This window comes from Dasypus novemcinctus, chromosome 18, assembly GCF_030445035.2.
Source record: "Dasypus novemcinctus isolate mDasNov1 chromosome 18, mDasNov1.1.hap2, whole genome shotgun sequence".
Classification (NCBI taxonomy): domain Eukaryota; kingdom Metazoa; phylum Chordata; class Mammalia; order Cingulata; family Dasypodidae; genus Dasypus; species Dasypus novemcinctus.
In genome coordinates, this window is record NC_080690.1 from 57,092,021 (window position 1) to 57,114,626 (window position 22,606).

At 38.3% G+C, this 22,606-nt stretch overlaps 1 protein-coding gene across 2 annotated transcripts in view; it reads left to right on the forward strand.

Moving 5' to 3' along the window:
* Positions 1-1,247: 1,247 nt before the first annotated feature.
* ZNF570 (zinc finger protein 570) overlaps positions 1,248-22,606 on the forward strand; it is a 51,121-nt gene continuing 29,762 nt past the window's right edge. The window contains exons 1-4 of one of the 2 annotated variants that reach the window (XM_071209565.1): positions 1,248-1,832; positions 3,013-3,096; positions 6,221-6,347; positions 6,690-6,785. Coding sequence is in view for 1 of the 2 variants with exons in the window: in XM_004458801.4 (XP_004458858.1) it covers positions 3,064-3,096; positions 6,221-6,347; positions 6,690-6,785 (256 nt within the window). In the remaining variant the exon portion in view is untranslated. The remainder of the gene's footprint in view (positions 1,833-3,012; positions 3,097-6,220; positions 6,348-6,689; positions 6,786-22,606) is intronic. The other variant, XM_004458801.4, reaches the window with a different exon arrangement.

Here is a 22,606-nt window from a genome sequence, read left to right on the forward strand (position 1 = left end):
ATTTCTTTTAGTGAAATTTAAGGAAAAAAACATGTTTACTCTGTAGTTACCATTTTTGTTGTTCTTCATTTCATTGTATAGATGAAGATTTCCATCAGGTATCCAATTACACGTATATTAAACTTCTCAAAGTTGTCCTTCAGCTCACTAACACTATTTTATTTACTTTTATTTTTTTAAAGATTTATTTCTTTCTGCCCCCTCCCCCATCCCCACCCCCACCCTCACCCCCACCCCCACCTCTGGTTGTTTGTACTTGCTGTTTGCTCCCCTTTTAGGAGGCACTGGGAACCAAACCCAGGACTTCCCATGTGGGAGGGAAGCGCCCAGTGGCTTGAGCCACCTCTGCTCCTACTTGTGTCTCTCATTGTGTTTCCTTCTTGTGTCTTTTCCTTGTGACATCTTGTTGCATAAGCTTGCCATGCTGGCCTGTCGCATCAGCTCCCTGTCTTGCTCGTTTCCTTTAGGAGGGACGGGGAAGAACCTGGGACCTCCCACGTGGGCGCCCAACTGCTCGAGCCACTTCTGCTTCCCTCTATTTACTTTTTTTTTTGGTCTTTTTTCACTGTGTCTAACTCAAGCACCTAAGACATCATCTGGCACACAGTAAAGGTACAGGGCAGAATTCCACACACAATCCCACATTCATTAATCTAATCCTATTAGTCACAGTTTGCTACACATACTATCATACCATATCCTACTCCACTCTCCTTCAATCAGCCCCTTTCTATCCTAACACAGTCTCACCAGTCAGAAAATGTCACACACATAGTCAGACATGGAACAAGTTCATTCCCAAGACACAAAGTTTTATACACACCCTCAGAAACACACACACAGAATTAAAAGATCATGAACCACTCACAAAATCCCAATGAGATGACAGAACCTTGTTGTGGGAGGACAATAAACAGCAAATTAAAACATAAATACTATGCGTCCTAAAGTGGTAAATGCGATGAAGGAAGGAGCCATGACATGCCAGGGGAGAGATGTGATCAAGAAAGGCCTGTTAGAAGTTGTGACATTTGTTTCTGAATGTAGGGAACAATGGAGCCTTGAAGATACCTGGTAGAAGGGTCATTTTTGGAAGGGGGCGCACATCCATACCCATCAACGCAAATTACAAATTCAAGAACCCCAGGCAAAGAGTGACACTCTCTATCCTAAACCCGCCTATCCTGTCTCTAAGGTAACCCTCAAGGGAGCAAGAGCCGGGCACTGGGCAGCAGCCTAGTGCGCCTGCGCACTCTACCCCCAACTTCTTTCGGGTACTCGGCGCTACGGTGGACACTCGCCCCTCATCCATTTTAAGTCCAAACGCGCGCGCACATAACAAACCCCATTCCCTGCGGGTAATCCTGCGGCTCTAAATTCCCTGCGGGAGTTGCTAAGGGAGGCTGGCAAAGCGCTGGTGCCTGCGCGTTTCGATCCTGCACTGTCTTGTGTAGGACTCTGGGTCGGTTCCCGTGGCGCGGGTCGGAGCTGAGTGGAATCCCAGATTCTGGACTCCATTCAGGAAGGCCGGAGCGAAGCGGGAGCGGGAGGACCCCGGGGGCGGAGCGGGAGGTGTTAGGAAGCCGGAGCGCAGCTAGGCCGCTGCAGCAGCTTTTCTGCCCCGGACTACATCTCCCACTGGTCCCCGCGGGCGCCCGGCCGGCCGCCCCTTTGTGTTCTCCGGGGTCCGAGGCAGCGGAGGCGCTTCTTTCCGCGTCCCCCGTGCCCCCCGGCCTGGTTCCGTCAGACTGGGAGGGCAGGGGTGAGGCCCGTTTGGAGATTTCTCGGAGCACTCGGGCGGGGACGGATCTTCCGGGAGTTCAGTTCTGAAGGTAATGTGTGGACTGAGGTGGGGCCTCTGGGTCACTAGGACGCCGGTCCCCGCTGCCTCTGTGGCTCTACATGTGAGAGGATGGTTGGTACGGCACCGTGTGAGGCTGTCACCCGAGGTGCCCGTACACGTAGCGTCTGTGTGACTGTGGGTGCGAGTGAGACGATGCTTTGTGCCATAGTGTGGGACTGAGAGGAGGGGCTATGTGTGTGTTGGTACTCTGCCACCCAGTGTGCCTGTACCCGCAGCCTCTTCGTGACTGGGTGTGTGAGTGAGGTGGTCGGTTGTGATACCTGAGTTTTTGAGGCTGGAGATATGGGAGAGGGTGACCGTGTGAGACAGTCTCTAGCCATGTCTTCTTACTGTGGCGTAAGACGGTGGTTGGCGCTGCAATTTTTAAGATTCTGTGGGTTTGTGAGGGGCCAAACGATGCCTGTGCTGCCAAGTTTCAGAACCACTGATCTAGAGGAGAGGAAGATGACTGGTGTCGAGCAGATCTTTATTTGATCTTTCTAAAAATATTTACTTTGTTTTCATTTTTTAACAAATCAGTTTCATTGATACGTGTTAATAAATCATACAATTTATCCATAATCAATGGTATTTGGTATGATGACATAATTGTGCATTCATCACCTTAGTCATCAGTAGTACATTAGTGCATTTTCATTATTTCAGTAATAATAATAAACAAACTAGCAAGAAAATTCTTCACCATTTGATCTCTCTATGCTCCTCCTGCAGTACATAGCTGCTATTTCTGGCTATTCTTGCACAATTATTTATTTTTTAAGCAGTTTTATTGAGATATATTCATACACCACATGATCTATCCAAAGCTTATAATCAGTGGCTTTTAGTATAATCACACTGTTGTGCATATACCACCACTAAATTTATTTGATCTTCCTGCTGTTATTTATTAGCTATGTGTCTTTATGTAAATGACTGTGTTCCTCAGAGCCTTTATCTGTAACATATAGATTAACTATATTGTTAAAATAATAAGTTAGAAAATGAGTTAGGCATGTTTAAGTTGCATGCAAGCAAACTCTTAGGTTTCTCTTATTCTGTTTGAGAGAAGTGTGGAACAGAAAGAAAGAGAAACCTAGAAATTCTAAGCTGGTAATTTGGATGCGGTAAAGAAGACCTAGTTTCCCATGTTCTCTTCCCCATCACAGTTATCTAAGGACACTGCCATTTCCCAGGAGAAGAGCTAGAAGGAGGAGAGAATGTCTGTTGGGCTTTTCAGAGCCATGTACCAGGTGAGTTGGTGTTTTCTTTCTCTTCCCTGAGATACGTTCCTGCTTTTCCAAACAAGTACACATTAACTTTACTTCTATCTTGCTAACTAATCCTGTTACTTCTCAAAACCCTCCAATGGCTTCCCACTTCATTCACGATAAATGCTGAAGTCCTTGTCTTGGCCTGTAGGGTCCTGCATAATCTGGTCCCTGATCATCCCTCTCACCTCATCTAATTCCTCCCATTCTACTACTTGTTCTACTTGGGGTAGCAGAGGACAAAAGTTGGAATATAGACAGGGGAGGTCAGAATAGGGTAATGAATATGGAGATTATGGAGGGTTTGGAACTTATTGGTAATGTCAAGGTCTAGGGCATGGTCATGGAAGTGAATCACTGAACAAGTGTGGAGAACAAGATTATTGGAAGAAAGAGGAGCAGAGAGCTGTGAGGCCAGGTTGTTGAGATCATTTAGATAGTATAGGCAGCGGACTTGGCCCAGCAGTTAGGGTGTCCGTCTACCACATGGGAGGTCCGTGGTTCAAACCCCGGGCCTCCTTGATCCGTGTGGAGCTGGCCCATGTGCAGTGCTGATGTGCGTAAGGAGTGCCCTGCCACGCAGGGGTGTCCCCCGCGTAGGGGAGCCCCATGTGCAAGGAGTGCACCCCATAAGGAGAGCCGCCCAGCACGAAAAGAAAAGTGCAGCCTGCCCAGGAATGGTGCTGCACACGTGGAGAGCTGACACAACAAGATGATGCAACAAAAAGAAACACAGATTCTCAAGCCGCTGACAACAGAAGTGGACAAAGAAGACGCAGCAAATAGACACAGAGAACAGACAACCGGGTGGGGGGGTGGTGGGGTGGGGGTGGGAGGGGAGAGAAAAAAAAAATCTTAAAAAAAAAAGATAGTATATTAGTCTGCCAAAGGGGTGCTGACACAAAGCACCAGAAATCTGTTGGCTTTTATAAAGAGTATTTATTTGGGGGTAAAAGCTTACAATTATAAGGCTCTAACGAGTCCAACTCAATGATGCTTTCTCACCAAAGTCAGTTGCCACGAGGTGAAGCAAGATGGTTGCTGATCTCCATGAGGGTTTAGCCTTTCCCTCTGGTTTCCTCTCTCTCAGCTGCAGGCTGATATGGGGCTTTTCATTCAGGATTTCCTCTCACTCCTGGCATAGGGCTTACTTCTTTCTGGGTCTTCTATAGCTTTCTCTTCCAAGGATCAGCTGCATGCTATCAGGCAAATAGCTCCTGTAGGGCCCCAGGATAAAAAATGACAGAGCTCTTTCTTTCAGCATCTTTTTGAGTGAGTGTCCATTTTTATCAGTTCACCAAGGGGGCAGGCACTCAACCTGAGTTATGCCTTACTGACATAGCCCAATCAGAAGCCCTAAATTTATTTTATCAAGTAAACTTAATCAGAGGCCTCTCACTGAATTTAATGTAACCAAAGGGTATCACAACCAGAGGAATAGATTAATTTACAAACATAATCTTTCTCTTTTTGGGATTCATATATATCTCAAACTGTCATAGATGGATATTGAAAAGACTGCAGAATTTGACAGAAATAGCATTGGGGAGAATGACAGTGAGCCAGGACTGTAGTGTTCAAGAAATGATAGAGAATTGATATTTACCAGGAATTGGTAGATAACTATAACAAGGATGGATAGCGATTGATAATAGGCTGATTTAATGAGATTTAAAACTAGGCACCTTTTAGGGAGAAGGGAGGGAAAATGGTATGGAAACAAACGTGAGGAGCAAAGAAATCACCTCTCTCACCTCCAGTTGCTGTGGTACAAGTGATGTGGGAAATTAAACAGTAATATGACAGGGCTTCAGTGAACGTAGTCTTTTCATTTGGGAACTGTATTTCTGTAAGGGTAAGAAGGGAACTGTTGCTATGCTTCAGACTGGTTTGGTTATAATTATGAATGGATTTTGAAATCACACATTATTGTTGTTTATTAGGGGTCAGATATTTTAAGATTAGAATTTAAGGTCTTTATATTGACATTGTAATTATTTTTGTTGTCTATATAAGTTAACTTAAATCAATGAATGAAAAAATATGTCTTATGGATATATATGTAAATGTTTATATAGTATATATTTTTATATTTATTCTATATACTTAAATATAGGAAAACATTTTGGAAAGCATATATACCATAAAAACCAAACTGGTAACAGGAGATCATTTCTGCAAATTTGAGGGGTGTTATTGTTGGGGCAAAGAAAGAGATATTCACTTAGTACTTCATATAATTAAATAAGAAAAAGGGTTACTGAGTGTTGAAAATCACTTGAAAAATTTTACTTCTATATAGTTTCTTTAACTATGACAAAATTGTATTAAATGAAAAAAAGAAATCTTGTCTTCTGTTGCCTTGACAGATTTCACCTCTTTTAATTTTGTAAAATAAAACACAAATACAAATACATAATGTTTGCTAGTTTTATCAGCAAGTGGACATGTTATAGAAACCTGGAATCCACCTGAATCCCAGTATTGCTCCAAGTTTTATAGGAGTCTTTGCCCTGCCACTGTGGGCTGAAGCAGCATTATAACTGAAGTACCCATTTCTTTACATAAAATTTTACGTACTCTGCATTAAACTGAGTTGTAATTGGAGTTGCTGATTTGCTCTTTTTCGTCTAGCACAATTTTCAGAGATACAGCAAGTACTTTCGGGTGTCATTTGAACCCCTTATAGCTCCTTGAATTTTTCAAACCACTCATTCATTAATTTAATTTATTCAATAAATATTTGAATGCCTCATTTATGCCAGATATTGTTCTGGTAACTATGGATGTAGCAGTAATTAACACAAAAAATCTGTCCTCATGGCACTTATATTTTAGTGCATGTGGTCGTGGGGCAGATAATAAATAACTAAATAAGTGCCGTGGGGGAAAAACAAAGCAGGGCTAGGGAAATAGGGACCAGGAGAAGGTGTATTGCTATTGTATATAGTATAAACTGAGAAGTTCAAAGACCCTGATAGGGAATTTGCTTGGCATATTTGAGGATGTAATATCAGGGAGAGAATAGTATGCTTGGGGCAGAGTGAGTGAGGTGAGCGTGTTAAGAGGTGAGATGATTTCATTTCACTTATTTATTTCATTTCAGGAGTTGGTAACCTTCAGAGATGTGGCCATAGATTTCTCCCAAGAGGAGTGGGATTGTCTGAATTCTTCTCAAAGGCATCTGTACAGTAATGTGATGATGGAAAACTACAGGATCTTGGTGTCACTAGGTAAGGCTGTCTTCCCCTTGCAAAATTCAGCATCTGCTTCCAAGGGGCCCTTTGCCTATCACATTGTGAATTTTGGGATAGCATTTGCAGTGCTTGGCTGAATGACTGAATGCCTGCTTCCTATGTCAAAGAAATGCTTTAATATTTGTGGAGTTGGCCGTAGATAGGTCTATTATTAATCTATGCCTAAAGCTTCATCTTCCCTATCCTTCTAATATATGTCCTTTACACAATTTTCTCTGGCGTACTATAAACTCCCTCTTCTTTGATAATCAAAAGATTGGATGTGAACTCTAGAATATCTAAAGCATGACTAAATTCTCTTTCTTTTCATGTATACAGGACTTTGCTTTTCTAAGCCAAGTGTCATATTAATGTTGGAGCAAGGGAAAGAGCCATGGATGGTGAAGAGAGAACTGACAAAAGGCCTGTGTTCAGGTGAGTGAAAAGGAAACAGGCAGGCAAAAACCTTTGCAGGTGACTGCTCATCTTGACTCAAAAGTATCACCTCTTCACTTTTCCTTTTTGGCATGTTCTTCTCAAATGTTCTAATAGAAACTTGGGGCCTTTTAGGATATTCTTCCCAATTTGCTGTTTCTCTCTGTCTCTCTCCTCACATTTTGCCCCATTCTTTCTAGTAATTCATTAATCTGTTATCTGAGTTCCTCTCCTTCTGAGTTTCATAAGCCTTTTGAGTCTTTAAAAAATCTTTTCCTAGTCTGATAAACTCTTTTTGAAACTTTTTTTTTCTTTTAGAGAAGTTGTGTGTTTATCTGATAAACTTTCGAGCCCTAAGAACAACTGCAACTGAATTACCAGGTTCAAATCTTGGCACTTACATGTAGTGGAATTTGGACAAGTCATTTTACCTCTCTGTGCTTATGGTTTATTATCTGTAAAATGGGACAATACTTATAAAGTGCTTTGAACAAATTCTCTTATATAATAAGATCTCTGCAGATGTTAGCTGCTATTATTATTGTTGCTATTGTTGTTATTTTTATTATTTTACCTTCAGATGCCTCAGTTTTCTTTGAGTCATCAGTTCATTCATTCTTCCATTCCTTTAACTAACATTTATTGAATCTGTACTTTGAACAAAGTACTTGCAGGATGCTGGTGTGTTATATATTTATATAAGTAATCAAAGAATTGTCAGATTGGTAGCAGAGAAACTATGTAGTTATAGATGGTATATATGAAGAAAAAGCTGACTTATAGGAACCTTGGAGAATATGAGAGGCAAAGAAGTCTGGGTAACTGGGAAAATAATGGTCTTTAACAACAGGAGTCAGAAGCAGGAAGACATTTGAAGGAGAAGAGGTGATTAGGAGATTAGTTTTGTGGTGTGAGATGGATTAAATGGAAGTCTAAAATTCAGAAAAATCAGTTAATATAAACATCTCTGTCAACACCACTCCCAGCTTACCACCACACCTCTGCCCATCTCTTCTCCCAGTCATTCATGTGCTTGTTCTTTTCCTAAAAAACATTTTTGGTGTGGAACTGTAATGTCAAAGGGTATATGGTTAGATTTTATTTATCTGTAGTAGTAAACAAATCACACACACATTATTAGGATAAGTATACAGTTAATAACAGAACAAATACTCATGTATCTACTTCTTAGCTTAAGAAGTAGAAAATTGTCAATGCCATTTGCCTAATGATACACCACTCCACCACCCCCTATCCATGTTTTACCCCTCACTCCTTACTGGCATAACCATTACCCTACAGTTTTGTTTATCATTTGCTGACTTTTCTTTATAATACAGTATCACATATATAGAGAACCCTAAACAAAATATTTATATTTGCATGTTTTCAACTTTATATGGATAGAAATATATTGTGTATGTATTCTATGACTTTTTCCATACAAACTTATGTTCCTGAGGTTCATCTAAGTTGATTTTCATAGATATGGATCATTGATTTTTCTTTCACTCCTGTTGTGTAGATCATAATTTATCCATTCTCCATTCAAATTGTTTAAATTTTTTGCTATTATAATTATTATTATGAACCTTCTTATATGTGACTGCTGGTACACATATGCTGGAATTCATGTAGAGAATAAAACTAGGAATTTACTAGTTAATGCTTGTATTATTTTGTAAAGTATTTGTGTAAAAGTACCCATTGCTCCACACTCAGAATTGACAGATTTAAAAAATTTTTGCTAGCCTGGTAGATATGAAATATTCTTTCCTTATAATTTTGATCTTTATTTCATGATTATTTAAAAAATTGAGATCTTTTCATATTTATGTTAGTTATTTGGGTTTGTTCTTTTGCCTTTTCAAGTCTTTTCCCCATTTGGGGGAGGTTGTCTTTTTCTTAATAAATAATAGGAATTCTGTGTATATATGTATATATGTGTATATATGTATTATATTATATTTTAATGGACTTGAATTTTTAAATTTTTTCCTTTGTAGTTTATGTTTTTTATACTCTGTTTTAATATATAATTTGAGGTCATATAGATATTCCCAAATTGCCTTTTATTCTGTTTTAATGTATACTCTGAGGTCATATAGATATTCTCAAACTGCCTTATAAAGATTTTAAAGATTTTCCTCCAATATTTAGGTCCATAATCCAACTGGAATTTATTTTGAGGATTATTTGAAGTAAGAATTTAAATTTCTTTAGACTTATTGAAAAACAAAAATACCATACATTTACTGAATGAACATAATCACTCTTTGCCCACTATTCTGAATTAAACCTCTAAATATATATAGGTTTAGTATATCCATGGGTCTGATTTTGAGCTCTATTCCATTCCATTGGTGTATATTTTATTTCCTCATACCAGCACCACATTGTCATAATAAAAATGCTTTATTATAAGACTGACTATTGTTAGGATAAGTCCCTATATCTTATTTATCTTCTTCAGAGTTACTTGTGTGCTCTTTGGCTTCTAAATAAGGTTTAGGGTCACCCTGACAAGTTCTACCAGAAAACATAAAAAGCTGGTGGCTTTTTAAAAATTTTTAATTTTATTGTAGTAACATACAGAACATAAAAATTGCCATTTTAACCATTTTTAAGTGAATATTCAATGGCATTAATGACATTGACAGTGTTGTGCTACCATCACCAAAACTTTTCACTCATCCCAAATAGAAATTCTGTACCCATTAAGTGAACAGTGAATAATGCTGTTATAAGCATTGGTGTAACCCATTCTTTCCTTCCCAAGCCCTTTGTAAACTCTAATCTACTTGCTGTTTTTATGAATTTTCTTTTTCTAGGGATTTCATATCAGTGAAATCATATAATATTTGTCCTTTTGTGTCTGGCTTATTTCATTTAGCATAATGTTCTTAAGGTCCATCTATTTCATAGCATCTATTAGTACTCCTTACCTATTTATGGTTGACTATTACTCCATTTTATTTATAATATCACATTTTGTTTATCCATTCATCTGTGGGAACATTTGGGTTGTTTCCACCATTTGGTCATTGTGAATAACGCTCTTATATATTGGTGTATGTGTAACTGTTCAAGTCCCTGTTTTCAATCCTTTTGGGCAGATACCTAGGAGTAGAATTGCCAGGTCATCTGGTAATTCTGTTTAACTTTAGGATGAAGCAAAAAACTGTTTTCCATAGTGACTGCGATTATTTTCTGTTCCCACCAGCAATACACAAGGTTCCAGTTTCTCTATATCCTCACCAACACTTGTTATTTTCCATTATTAAAATAGCCATCCTACTGAGGGCAAAATAGCATCTCACTGTGGATTTGATTTGTATTTTCTCAATGACTAATGATAGAGTATTTTTTCTTGTTTATTGGCCATTAATATTTTTCTTTGGAGAAATATCTATTAAAGCCCATGGGCCATTAACATTTTTTCCTCTTTTCATTGTTGTGTTGTAGCTCAGGTATCTGGTATACACCTTTACCAGCTATTTGATGTGCAACTATTTTTCCCATTCTGTAGGTTATCTTTTCACTTTCTTGCTAATGTTCTTTTTTCAAAAACAAATCAATTTTATTGATATGTTTTATTTTATTTTTTAAAAATTTCTTTCCCCTTCCCCCCCATTGTCTGCTCTCTGTGTCTATTCACTGTGTGTTCTTCTCTGTCCTCTTCTGTTGTTGTCAGCGGCATGGGAAAATGTGTTTCTTTTTGTTGCGTCATCATGTTGTGTCAGCTCTCTGTGTGTGCAGCGCTATTCCTGGGCAGGCTGAACTTTCTTTCCCGCTGGGTGGCTCTCCGCACGGAGACATTCCTTGTGCATGGAGCTCCCCTACATGGGGGACACCCCTGCGTGGAAGGCACTCCTTGCGTCACTGTGCTTGGGCCAGCTCCACACAGGTCAAGGAGGCCTGGGGTTTGAACCGTGGACCTCCTGTGTGGTGGACGGACACCCTATCCCCTGGGCCAAGTCCGCTTCCCCCTTGATCCATTTTGAACTAAGGTATATGTAGGGTGTGAGATAGGCTTCCTCTTTATTTCTTTTGGATATGGATCTCCAGGTCTCTTGGCACCATTAGTTGAAAAGACTGTTCTGTCCCAGCTGGGCAGGCTTGACAGCCTTGTCAAAAATCACTTGACTGTACATGTGTGGGTACATTTCTGAGTTCTCTGTTTGGTTCCATTAGTCAATCTGTCTATCTTTGTGCCAGTACCATGCTGTTTTTACCACTGTAGCTAAATTATATGCTTTAAAGTCAGGAAGTGAGAGTCCTCCAACTTTGTTCTTCTTTTTAAAGACATTTTTGGTATTTGGGGCCCTTTACCCTTCCAAGTAAATTTGATGATTGGCTTTAACATTTCTACACAAAAGACTATTGGGATTTTTATTGGGATTGCATTGAATCTCTAAATCAGTTTGGGTAGAAATGACATCTTAAATATACTTAGTTTTCCAATCCATGAACATGGAATATCCTTCCATTTCTTTGAGTCTTCTTTGGTTTCTTTTAGCAACGTTTTGTAGTTTTCTGAATACAGGTCCTTTATGTGCTTGGTTAAGTTTATTCCTAAATATTTGATTCTTTTAGCCGCTATCATAATTAGATTTTTTCTAATTTTCTCCTTTGATTGCACATCAGTAATGTATAGAAACACTGTTGATTTTTGCATATTAATCTTGTATCCCACCACTTTGCTGAACTTGTCTATTAGTTCTTGTAGCTTTGTTGTGGATTTTTCTGGAGATTCTAGGTATAGGATCATATCATAAGCAAATAGTGCAAGTTTTACTTCTTTCTTTCCTATTTGGGTGCCTTTTATTTCTTTAGTTAGCCTTATTGCTCTAGCTGGAACTTCTAGTACAATGTTGAATATCAGGGATGACAGTGGGCATCCTTGTCTTATTCTTTCACTGTTGAGTATAATGCTAACTGTAGGTTTTACCATATTGAGAAAGCTTCCTTTGATTTCTATCTTTTAGAGTGTTTTTATTAAGAAAGGATGCTGTATTTTGTCAAATGCGTTTTCTGCATCAATCGAGCTGATTGTGTGATTTTTTTTCTTCTTAAATTTTTCAGTGTGGTTTATTACACTAATTGATTTTCTTGTGAACTTACATACTTGGGATAAAACCCACTTGACTGTGGTGTGTAATTCTTTTAATGTGCTTTTGGATTCTGTTTTCAGACATTTTTCACTTCACTGATTTTCTCTAATTTATCTTTTGAAATTTTATGTACTTCTCTTTATTATTTCATTCAGTTTACATTTACTTATCCTATTCTTTTGTTTTTAACTTTTAAAGTTAGATACATAACTCATTGTTTCCAGGCTTTTTAAAATTATAATTATATAAGGATATATAAGGATATATTAGCAATATCCCAATTGTTCTGATATGTAGTATTTTTGTTACTATGTAGGGCTAGTCATTTCTGATTTTCTAACTGATTTCTTCTGGACCCATGAATTACTTGGAGAATTTTTGTTATTGAGTTATAATTTAATTGCATCATAGAGAAGGCAATATGTTTCATATGTCGTCTTTGCAGTTTTTTGAGACTCACTTTAAGTCTTGGTGGTCAATTTTGCTAAATATTCTATTTGTCCTTAAAAATAATATGTATTTTCTTGTTTTTGAGACCAATATTTGATACGTGATCCTTGGTTCATTAATTGTGTTAGTCAAATTGATACTGAGCAAAAGTGGGGTTCTTTGCCAGATGCACTTCAGTTGACCAATTCCTGAGACATTGAGGTTTCAAAGAGAGAGAGTTTATTGCTAGTGCATAGCAAGGTGCTCGGATGGCCCTAATGGCCTAAAATGTGTTAAAATAGGGTAGGGTGGAGTGGTTACCATCACAATAGCAGCTATATACAAGGGTGAGACTACGCTAGAGTTCCCATAATTTCAGGTATTAACTTTTGGCTATTCTATAATATATTGGAAGTATAAGAATAAAGCATCTATATAAGTCTCATTTGTTAATTTTTAACTCTTGGTTACAACTCTCCCCTTTTGTTTGTTCCTTTCCTAATCTTAAGGATCTCTGGATAACCACTGCTCTGATTTCTTCATGCTGAAAAGGTGCATTGACCCTAGGAGTTGGGGGAATGGGACTTCTTAGATTGTAGTTATACATATTATTTTTTGTTTGTATATTCTTTAACTTCAAGTTTTGCCTGGGGTATTAATGTTGTCTCAATAATTCTGTTATGACAAGGCTGGGTTAAGAGACAGAGACAAGTTTTAAAGATAAATATGCTTGCCATTATTAGTAGTAATATCATTAGTCCTGCTTGTAATATTGAATGACACCATGATCCTATTCCCGTGAGAAGCCAGCTAAATAAAGCAAATATACCAAAGTGGGTGGCTGGGGATGGTAAGCATCTATTGCATTAACTTGACTTTTCATATGTTCTAATATTTTAGTTACATTTTCAAATTCATTAGGCATATAGGAACAACACTCAGTTTTTATTTTAGCACATATCCCTCCTTGTGAAACTGTCAAGATATCTAAAGCCATTATGCATTAGAGTAATTTCTGTATATAAGAAAAATATACCGTTGAGGCTATTATTTAAAGCAAGTTGTGTAAAATTATTTAAGCCTTCTATCTTAAGTGTGATATCCTCTGTACCGAATGATGGCAGAAATATAGCCACTAGGTGATTGTACCAATGAAGTCCCATCAAACTCTTAATAAAGATAGATTTGCTCCTGATGGTAAAGTTTTATGAATAGTTTCTTGATGCCAGGGTAATTCTAAAGTGCAGCTGCCTATCCAACTTAGGGACATCCAGCTAATAATTTTATGCATTATTCTGTCTACTGGCTACAAGTGAAAGTATTCCACTCATTAGGCAACATACATCTATTAAAGTTTTGGTGTGTTCAACAGTACTCATGCAAAAATCAGTGCCCTAATAATTATCATTTCTTATCTGTTCTCCTGATCATGTATTTTAAATCTTTTAGAGGTTTACAATGATACCTGTCTGCTGGATGTTTGTCAGCTTCCTCTCCTTCTTTGAGATCTCTAACAGTTTGTTGATATTTGCTCTGTGAAGGAGTCTAGTAGTGCAGGATTGGTTAGAGGGTGCTATTTTTATTTTTATTTTAACCTACTGTGGTGTTTCCATAGTTTTACACCAATCAGTTTGACAGAGGTCATAACGACCTTCCCACTTAGGTTCCAGCTGGTCTATTGGATGCAGACTTTAAATTTCCTTAAAAGAACTCAGTCCCCAGGCTTAAAATGATATAAGGAAACATACTTAGTGTCTGAGGCCTAGTGGTGAATTGCCTCTAATATGGCCCCTAGTTTCTGAATACATTTTTTAGTTTCTAATTCTTGGATTTGTTCCGTCTAATATACATACTACCTTGTTTTAGGAATGGTCTCATATACCATTTCAAATGGGCTCAAAAGGTGCCTGTTTCTGGGTGCTACTCTTACCTGCATCAGAGATACTGGGTGTACCTTGTCCCATCAAAGTGTAGTCTCCTGACAGAGTTTAGCTACCATTTTCTTCAGAGTATGATTCATCTTCTCTGTTTTCCTGGTAAATTATGATCTCTATAATGCATGTAATTTCCAGTGTATGCTCAGTGCTCCAGAAAGTTCCTATGGAATTTTTCATGTGAAAGCCCCTCCCTGCCTTTTCACTTTGTATTGAAAATAGAGATCTAAATTATGAGATTATTTCCTTCAAAAACACCTTAATTTACTTCTGTGGCTTGTTCTGTCCTGCATAGCAAGGCTTCTCCCTATCCTGTAAACGTGTCTACAAAAAGAAGATATTTACAATTTCCAGGTGCTTTTTGCATAACAGTAAAGTCTATTTGCCACTCCTTACCTGGTGTTGTGCTCCTTGCTTGAATTCTTTTTATAGGGGGAGAAGGCCTGAGTTTTGGTTGTTTTTAGCACAAATTAAACAATTTTATGTTATTTTCTGAATGGTTGTTTTGGATTTTAGGTCCTATAGTATAATTCTTCAGCCACTAATACATGATGTCTCTTCCATAATGAGTGCTTTGATGTAAAAAAGAACTCTTTCCATTAAATGTTGACAAATAAGAATTACTCCATCTTTATTTTAAAACCATCCTTCCTCAATTCCTCTGTATGGAAGGTTTGATTGAGACTGACATCTGTTCTTCAAGTCAAAGCCCCATTCTCTTGCTCTGAATAGATGGTGAGCTGAATACTTAGAAAAAATTTTTTAGTCTTATATCCAGTATCAAAGAAAGTACTAATGGTGGGGATGGAGGTTTTAATTTGCTGCTTCTGTTTCTAAATTTGCTATTCAATTACCTTTTTTTGTGTGTCTTTATTTATTTTTTAATGTTACATTAAAAAATATGAGGTCCCCATATATCCCCCACCCCTCTCACCCCACTCCTCCCCCCATAACAACAACCTCCTCCGTCATCATGAGACATTCATTGCATTTGGTGAATACATCTCTGAGCACCGCTGCACCTCATGGTCAATGGTCCACATCATAGCCCACACTCTCCCACAGTCTACCCAGTGGGCCATGGGAGGACACACAATGTCGGGGAACTGTCCCTGCAGCACCACCCAGGACAACTCCAAGTCCCCAAAACGCCCCCACATCACATCCCTTCCTCCCACTCCCTAGCCCCAGCAGCCACCATGGCCACTTTCTCCACACCAATGCCACATTTTCTTTGATTACTAATCACAATAGTTCATGAATAGAATATCAGTAAGTCCACTCTAATCCATACTCTATTCCTCCATCCTGTGGACCTTGGAATGGTTGTGTCCACTCCACATCTATATCAAGAGGGGGCTTAGATTCCACATGGATGCTGGATGCAATTCCCCTGCTTTCAGTTGTAGGCACTCTTGGCTCCCTGGTGTGGTGGTTGACCTTCTTCACCTCCATGTTAGCTGAGTGGGTTAAGTCCAATAAACCAGAGTGTAGGAGTTGCAAGTCTGTTGAGGCTCAGGGCCTGGCTATCACACGGTCAGTCCAGAGACTCAGGTCCCCTGGGTATACATTAAACCTCAGCACCAACTACAGTTTCGGTAAAAGTACAGGAGAGACTTGTGGACAAAGATTACATCCAAGTCCAGCTCCATCACACAGAAACACAAATTCCAAAGTAGGGCCAACTGAGATGGCACTGAACTCCATCTGCCATGACCACAGAACCTCTGGGTCTCCGCAGCCCTCAGAAGAACCAATACCTGGGGTTGTATCTACTTTATCTGTGTCTGGGACTCTGCTCAGGTGTGCATGAGGGCAACCCCTCTGATAACCTCCCAGCTCTTTTTGGAGACTCATAGTCATATAAACTTATTATTATTATTATTTTTTAAAGATTTATTTTATTTATTTAATTTCCCCCCCTCCCCTGGTTGTCTGTTCTTGGTGTCTATTTGCTGCGTCTTGTTTCTTTGTCCGCTTCTGTTGTTGTCAGCGGCACGGGAAGTGTGGGCGGCGCCATTCCTGGGCAGGCTGCTCTTTCTTTTCACGCTGGGTGGCTTTCCTCACGGGCGCACTCCCTGCGCGTGGGGCTCCCCCACTCTTGGGACACCCCTGCGTGGCACGGCACTCCCTGCGCGCATCAGCACTGCGCATGGCCAGCTCCACACGGGTCAAGGAGGCCCGGCGTTTGAACCGCGGACCTCCCATATGGTAGACGGACGCCCTAACCACTGGGCCAAAGTCCGCTTCCCCATATAAACTTATTTGTCCTTTCCATTTCCCCCTTTTATTCAGGTCAAAAAGCATTTTTAACTCCTTCAATTACCTTTAATATAGTCTATTTTTCTTTTCTGATGACTGTAGCAATGTATTATGGCAACTTCTTTAGGTAACAGTACTGCTTCTAATAAGGCAAAGATTATGTATGCCTGCCTGTTTAATTTCTTTTTTATCAGATGTTAAGGCTCTCTTTCCCTCCAGATGGCTCCATGTGCATGAACTATATTAAAATCATACTTAAAGTCTGTATGTATGTTTATTCACTGCCCCTTTCCCAGATGTAAAGCTCTGGTGAGTGTAATAAGTTCTACCCATTGTGCGGATATACCTGGTGAATTACCACTGCATAACTGGGTTTTCAAAGTTCGTGGTCCATGAAGTTGCTTCCATAAGTATACATCTCAGCATCTGGATGTTCTAAAGACTGGTCGACTAAAGCTGGTTGGCTGGAACAAGCTTTATCAATTATTTGTATACAATCATGCATGGGTTTCCTTTTTTCACTTGGGAATAACATAGCTGGATTTAAACTAGAAGCTTTTAGGGTGGTGTTTGGATTATCTATTAATAGCAGAATAGCTTGATATTTACCTAATCATCCAGCGGTGAGCCGGTATCCACCTTTCTGTTCTAACAATGGCAGTACACAATGAGGCGTATGCACAGGGGTGGATTGTCCTAGTGTGAATTTTTCTGCTTCTTTGAGAATGTCACAAGTAGTGGCCATCCTTGGATAGTGTTGCCCAGTTGTTTAGAAAAATAGGCTACTGTATACATGGTATTTCCTAATTTTTGAGTAAGCATCCCTAATCTAATTCCTTGCCTTTCATGTATGGAAAGGTCAAAATGCTTTCTTGGGTCTGGGAGCCCTAGGGCTGGGGCTGTTAAAAGTTCCCTTTTTATTTTCTGGAAGGCATTTTTACATTCTGTGGTCCAATCTAGAGGTTTCTGCCTAGACCCTGTCAGGACTTTATAAAAGAGTTTTGCTAAGACTCAAAAATTAAGTATCCAGATTCTTCAGAATCCTGCCATTCCTAAGAATCCTTGAAGCTGCCTCCTTGTAAGTGGCTCTGCAATTGGGCTAAAGCTTCCCTCCAGTCTGGCAATAGATTTCTCTATCCTTTAGATATTGAAAGGCTAAATATTTTTACTGAGACTTTGTAACCTCAATCTGCCAAGAAATTCAGAGTTGGGATAGTGTTCTTGTCTGATGATTTTCTGGCTTGACTACTGGCAATTAAAATATCATCTACAAACTGTAATAATACTCCTTGTACATGTAATTCCCTTAAATCTTTAGCTAATGCTTCTCCAGATATTGTGGGAACATTCTTAAATCCTTGCAGACTAGTTCAACAATATTGTTGTTTTACGTTAGTAATAGGGTCTTCCCATTCAAAAGCAAAAAGTTCTTGAAATCCCTGGTAAAGGGGTGTGCAATAAAAAGTACCTTTAAAATCTAAGACCATGAACCAACAGAAATCTCCACATAATGTAGTGAATAACATATATGGATTTGGAACTACCAGGTAGATGTCTTCTGCAATTGGATTAATAGCTCAGAGATCTAGCATAAATCAAGTTCACTTAGGGTGCCTGATTCTGTACCAGTAATAATGGAGTGTTCTATGAATATCTCTATTAATGGAACAATTCTTTCTCTGAAATCTAGTTTAAGTGGGTATTGCTTAATATGACATATAGTACCTAGATTTCAGAGCTCCACTTGAACTGATTTCACCATTTTTGCAGGTTGGGGTTTTCTATTAGCTCACACCTCTCATTTTAGAGCTTTCAAGATTTCTAGTAGGATAGGTGTGATCTTCTCATCTCCCCCAGAAAACTGGAGTGCTGCTTGTAATACATAAGCTTGCCCTGGAGGCACTTCTATTTCTTGAAACTTTTCTTGTTTCTTGGCTTTTTTTCCATTTCCTAATTTGAAAGTTATGTTACTGGATTTTGTTGAGGTTCTTGGCTATGCTGCAGAAATGAATTTCAAGAGCACACTGGGTGAGTTAGGCCAGTAATTTATTCAGGTAGGGAGGGAAGAGAAATGGGAGAAAATAACAGAGCAGAGGTCCCACATAGAGAGGAAGGGGGTGAAAAGGGATAAAGAGGACTGATTTACAGATTACAGTTCCCCGTTATAGGTTATAAATGCCCAGGTTTACCTGTGTGGCCATTTGGCAGAGGAAAAATGGCAAGAGCGGTGCACAGAGGGCAGGACTGGGTCCAGAGGCAAGAGACCAGGATGAGAGCACTCAGGCCTCTCGGTCTGCTTTATAAACTATTAATTATTCCACCCCTTTGCTAATGGCAGGGGAGGGGTTTCAGCTTTTGCTGTTTTGATCAATTAACCCACCCATCAATCCCCCAGTGAGGACCCAATGATAAAGTTGTTGGGGAATACCCAGGGCTTTTCCTTGCTTCCAGAAGTCTTAGTTCTGGATAGCAGAATCTTGGGGGTTACTGATGTCCATGTGGACTCTCTGCCAGGTTCCAGATTTGTCTATTAATTCCCTATCTTACTAGCCTGCTTCAGTTATACAACTTATTTCTATTTTTGTGCTGGTTCCCTTAGAAAATTTAACATTTATAATCACCTTAAAATATAATAATGTTGGAATATTTTGACTCCACTTATTCTCATTTCAGTTTCCTTTTTTTAATCCCATAAACTATTACTTGTTTAATTAAGTTATAAAATTAGATTATTACTTTGTTTGGTCACTATTATTTAGATTTACCTACATGTCTATCATTTTATTTGCTCACCATTCTTTCCTGTATCTCAAAACTCTTTCTAGAGGAAAACGCTTTATAAATTCCTTGGGACTTTACTATTTGTATAAACTGTTTCGTTATTGTTATTGTCTTGTTCATTTGTTTTGCTTTCATGTATATAAGAACCTTTTCTGTGTATATAATCAGAGGTTGATGGTTATTACTTTTATTTGTCCTTTGAAAATATCATTTTATTCTTTTCTGGCTTCTCTAGTTGCTGTTGAGAAATAAGTTCTCATTAACATTTTCTTCCTTGCTACTTCAAAGAACTTCCTTCTCCTTGTCCTTGTTGTTTTGTATTTTCACTATGATGTATATGGATATGAAATTCCTTTTACTTGCTCTATTTGTGATTTATTGTGATTCTTGTGTCTGACCATTCTGGTCTTTAATGGTTTCTAGGTAATTTTCAGCCATTATCTTTTCACATACTGCCATCTCCCCCATTCTCTGTATTTTCTCTTCCAGAAACTCCGGTGTTTGTCTTATGTGTCTAAGACTTTATTTCTCAGAAATTGCCTGTCTGTGTTGTGGAGTCTTTTTGAACTCTGGGAGTTTAATTTCTTGCCAACTTGACAATGAATCTTAAAAAATAAAGAAATGTTTTCTATATTTTATACATTTTAAGTTGTTTTTTCGTTGTTTTTTTTTTTTTTTACCAGGCAGATTTGTCATTATATCTAGTCTACTATGTTGCTAAATGGGGATCCTCTGCACAGCTAAGACCTTTGGCTCCTCACTGCCAGTTGCTACCTTCAATAATATTCTCTGAATGAGAAAGAGTTCCTTTGCAACTTTTGATAATATGATACATTACATATAAGTTTTCAATACTTTCCCCACTTATATTTCTTTGAATATTTAAGAGGTTGAACACTTGCTAATCTACTTATTACCCAGTTCTTATTTTTAAAGTTGTCCCTTCCTATACTTTGCCTAATTTTAATGGACTTTTTGTCCTTTTTATTTATTTGAAAGGTCTCTTCCTTCCTTAAAAATTTTACTCCTTTATCTTATATTAGACAGATTTTTTAAAAATTTAACATATATAGAATTTTTAATAAGGTTTACTGTAAAAGTATGGAAATGAATAGTTGATGGTATATCTAATACTGCTGATTATAAATGTGATTTTGGCTGGAAGGAGTAGTCTGTAAATGTCAATTGAAAGGAAGCTAGAAAATAATTAATAACATTAATAAAAATGAATGTTCCTGTGAGCCTTATGGAGATCATATTTGAAATCTGGTTCTTACAGAGTTTTTCTTATTGTCATGCTCATAATCTTCATTTTACATTATAAATACATTTACCTATATGTATTCTTGTTTTGCTTTCTTCTGTGGCATTTTTTTCCTCTTTAAACCTTATATTTACCTGAAATTTATTTTGGAGTGAGGAAGAAAAACATGGTCCAGATTTTTACTCTTGGCAAATTAGTGTGCTTCTTTTTTATCTTTGTTCATGATTTACTGTATAATTTTTCTTTTAGACTTACTTTATTCTGATTACAAAGGAAATGTATGAATGTCAAAAATATTTTAAAAAGTACAAAAAGCAGGTAATATAGTAAATGAAAATACAACCCCTAGAAATAAGCACTATTAATAATTTTATATATAGTTCTCAGGTTTTTTTCTTAAATAAAATTTACTTAAGTATTCATACATGAACATACATAAACAATAAGTGTATAGTAAAAGTTATAAATTTATAAAACAAACACGCATGTCATCATACAGGGCTCCCATACTTCACCCCATCACCAACATCTTGCATTGTTGTGAAACATTTGTTAAAAACTATGAAAGTGGGAAGCAGATGTGGCTCAAATGATAGGACTTCTGCGTACCACATTGGAGGACCCAGGTTCTATCCCTGGGGCCTCCTAGTGAAAAAGAAGAGAAAGCGTGCCTGTGCGGTGAGCCAGTGCCTGCGCGGTGAGCTGAGTACCCACAAGTGCCTATGTGGTAAGCCAAGTGCCTGTGCAGTGAGCCGAGTGCCCACGCGGTGAGCTGAGTGCCTGTGTGGTGAGCTGAGTACCCGCGTGAGAGTGCCTGCATGGTGAGCCAGTGACTGTGCGGTGAGCCAGTGCCTGCGCGAGGGAGTCACGCAGCAAGATAATGATGCAACAAAAGAGAGACAAAGGGAAGAGTCAAGGTGAAGCGCAGCACATACCAGGAATTGAGGTGGCGCAGCTGACAGGGAGCCTTTCTCCACATCAGAGGTACCCAGGATCAAATCCTGGTGAATCCTAGAGGAGAAAAAAATGAGAAGAGAAGACGAAAAGAGAAATAGATACAGAAGATCACTCAGTGAATGGACAGATAGCAAAAATAGCAGGGTAGGGAGAAGGGGACAGGGAGAGAGAGAGGAATGGGGAAAATAAGTAAATAAATAAAATCTTTAAAAAAAAGAAAAACTATGAAATAGCATTGTCAAAATATTACTACCAACTATAGCCTGTATCTTATATTTGGTGTATTTTTCCCCAACCCACCTAATTAGTAATACTTGTATTAGTATTATATTTTTGTTACAGCCCTTGAGAGAACATTCTCATATTTGTTCTGTTAACCACAGTCCATCTTCCACCACAGGATTCCCTGCGTTATACAGTCCCATACCTCCTTATACCACCCATTGTTGTCCCTTAGTATTGAAAAATATCTTCTTGCCATTGCTGCAAAATATTACAATATTAACTGTCAACCATAAGTTACATTAGTTGTAATTTTCCCATGTATCGCCATATTCTTAACGCTTTGTAAAAGAAGAGCATTGTTATATTTATACAGTTATCCAAAATCTTCATCCACCACTGAAATCCCTATGCTATCCATTCCCTAGATTGTTCTCTAGCGTTCTTTCAATTGACATTCATATCCACAGACTAACCCTTTCAGCCACAATTGCATTAATAAATCAGCAGTGTTAGTTATTCTCACTATAATGTGTTACCATCAACTATTCATATCCATACTTTTAAAATAAACCTTACTAAAAATTTTACTTGTGTTAAGCATCAGCTCCCATTCAGTTCTGAGGTTTTTTATGATTATATGTTATTAGTAGCAGTCATATTGTTTTTATGCAACTGTGGTTTGCCTCTCCATGTTAGTATGTTTTAAATTACTGTATTATTTTAATAACTCTCTAGTGTCCCTTTATATGAATCTATAAAAAATTGTAAACAATTTCCTTTTTAATGGTTGGTAGAATATATGATAGATAAATATTCCCCAAAAAGTCATGTAATTATAAATTCTCACCCCCACTT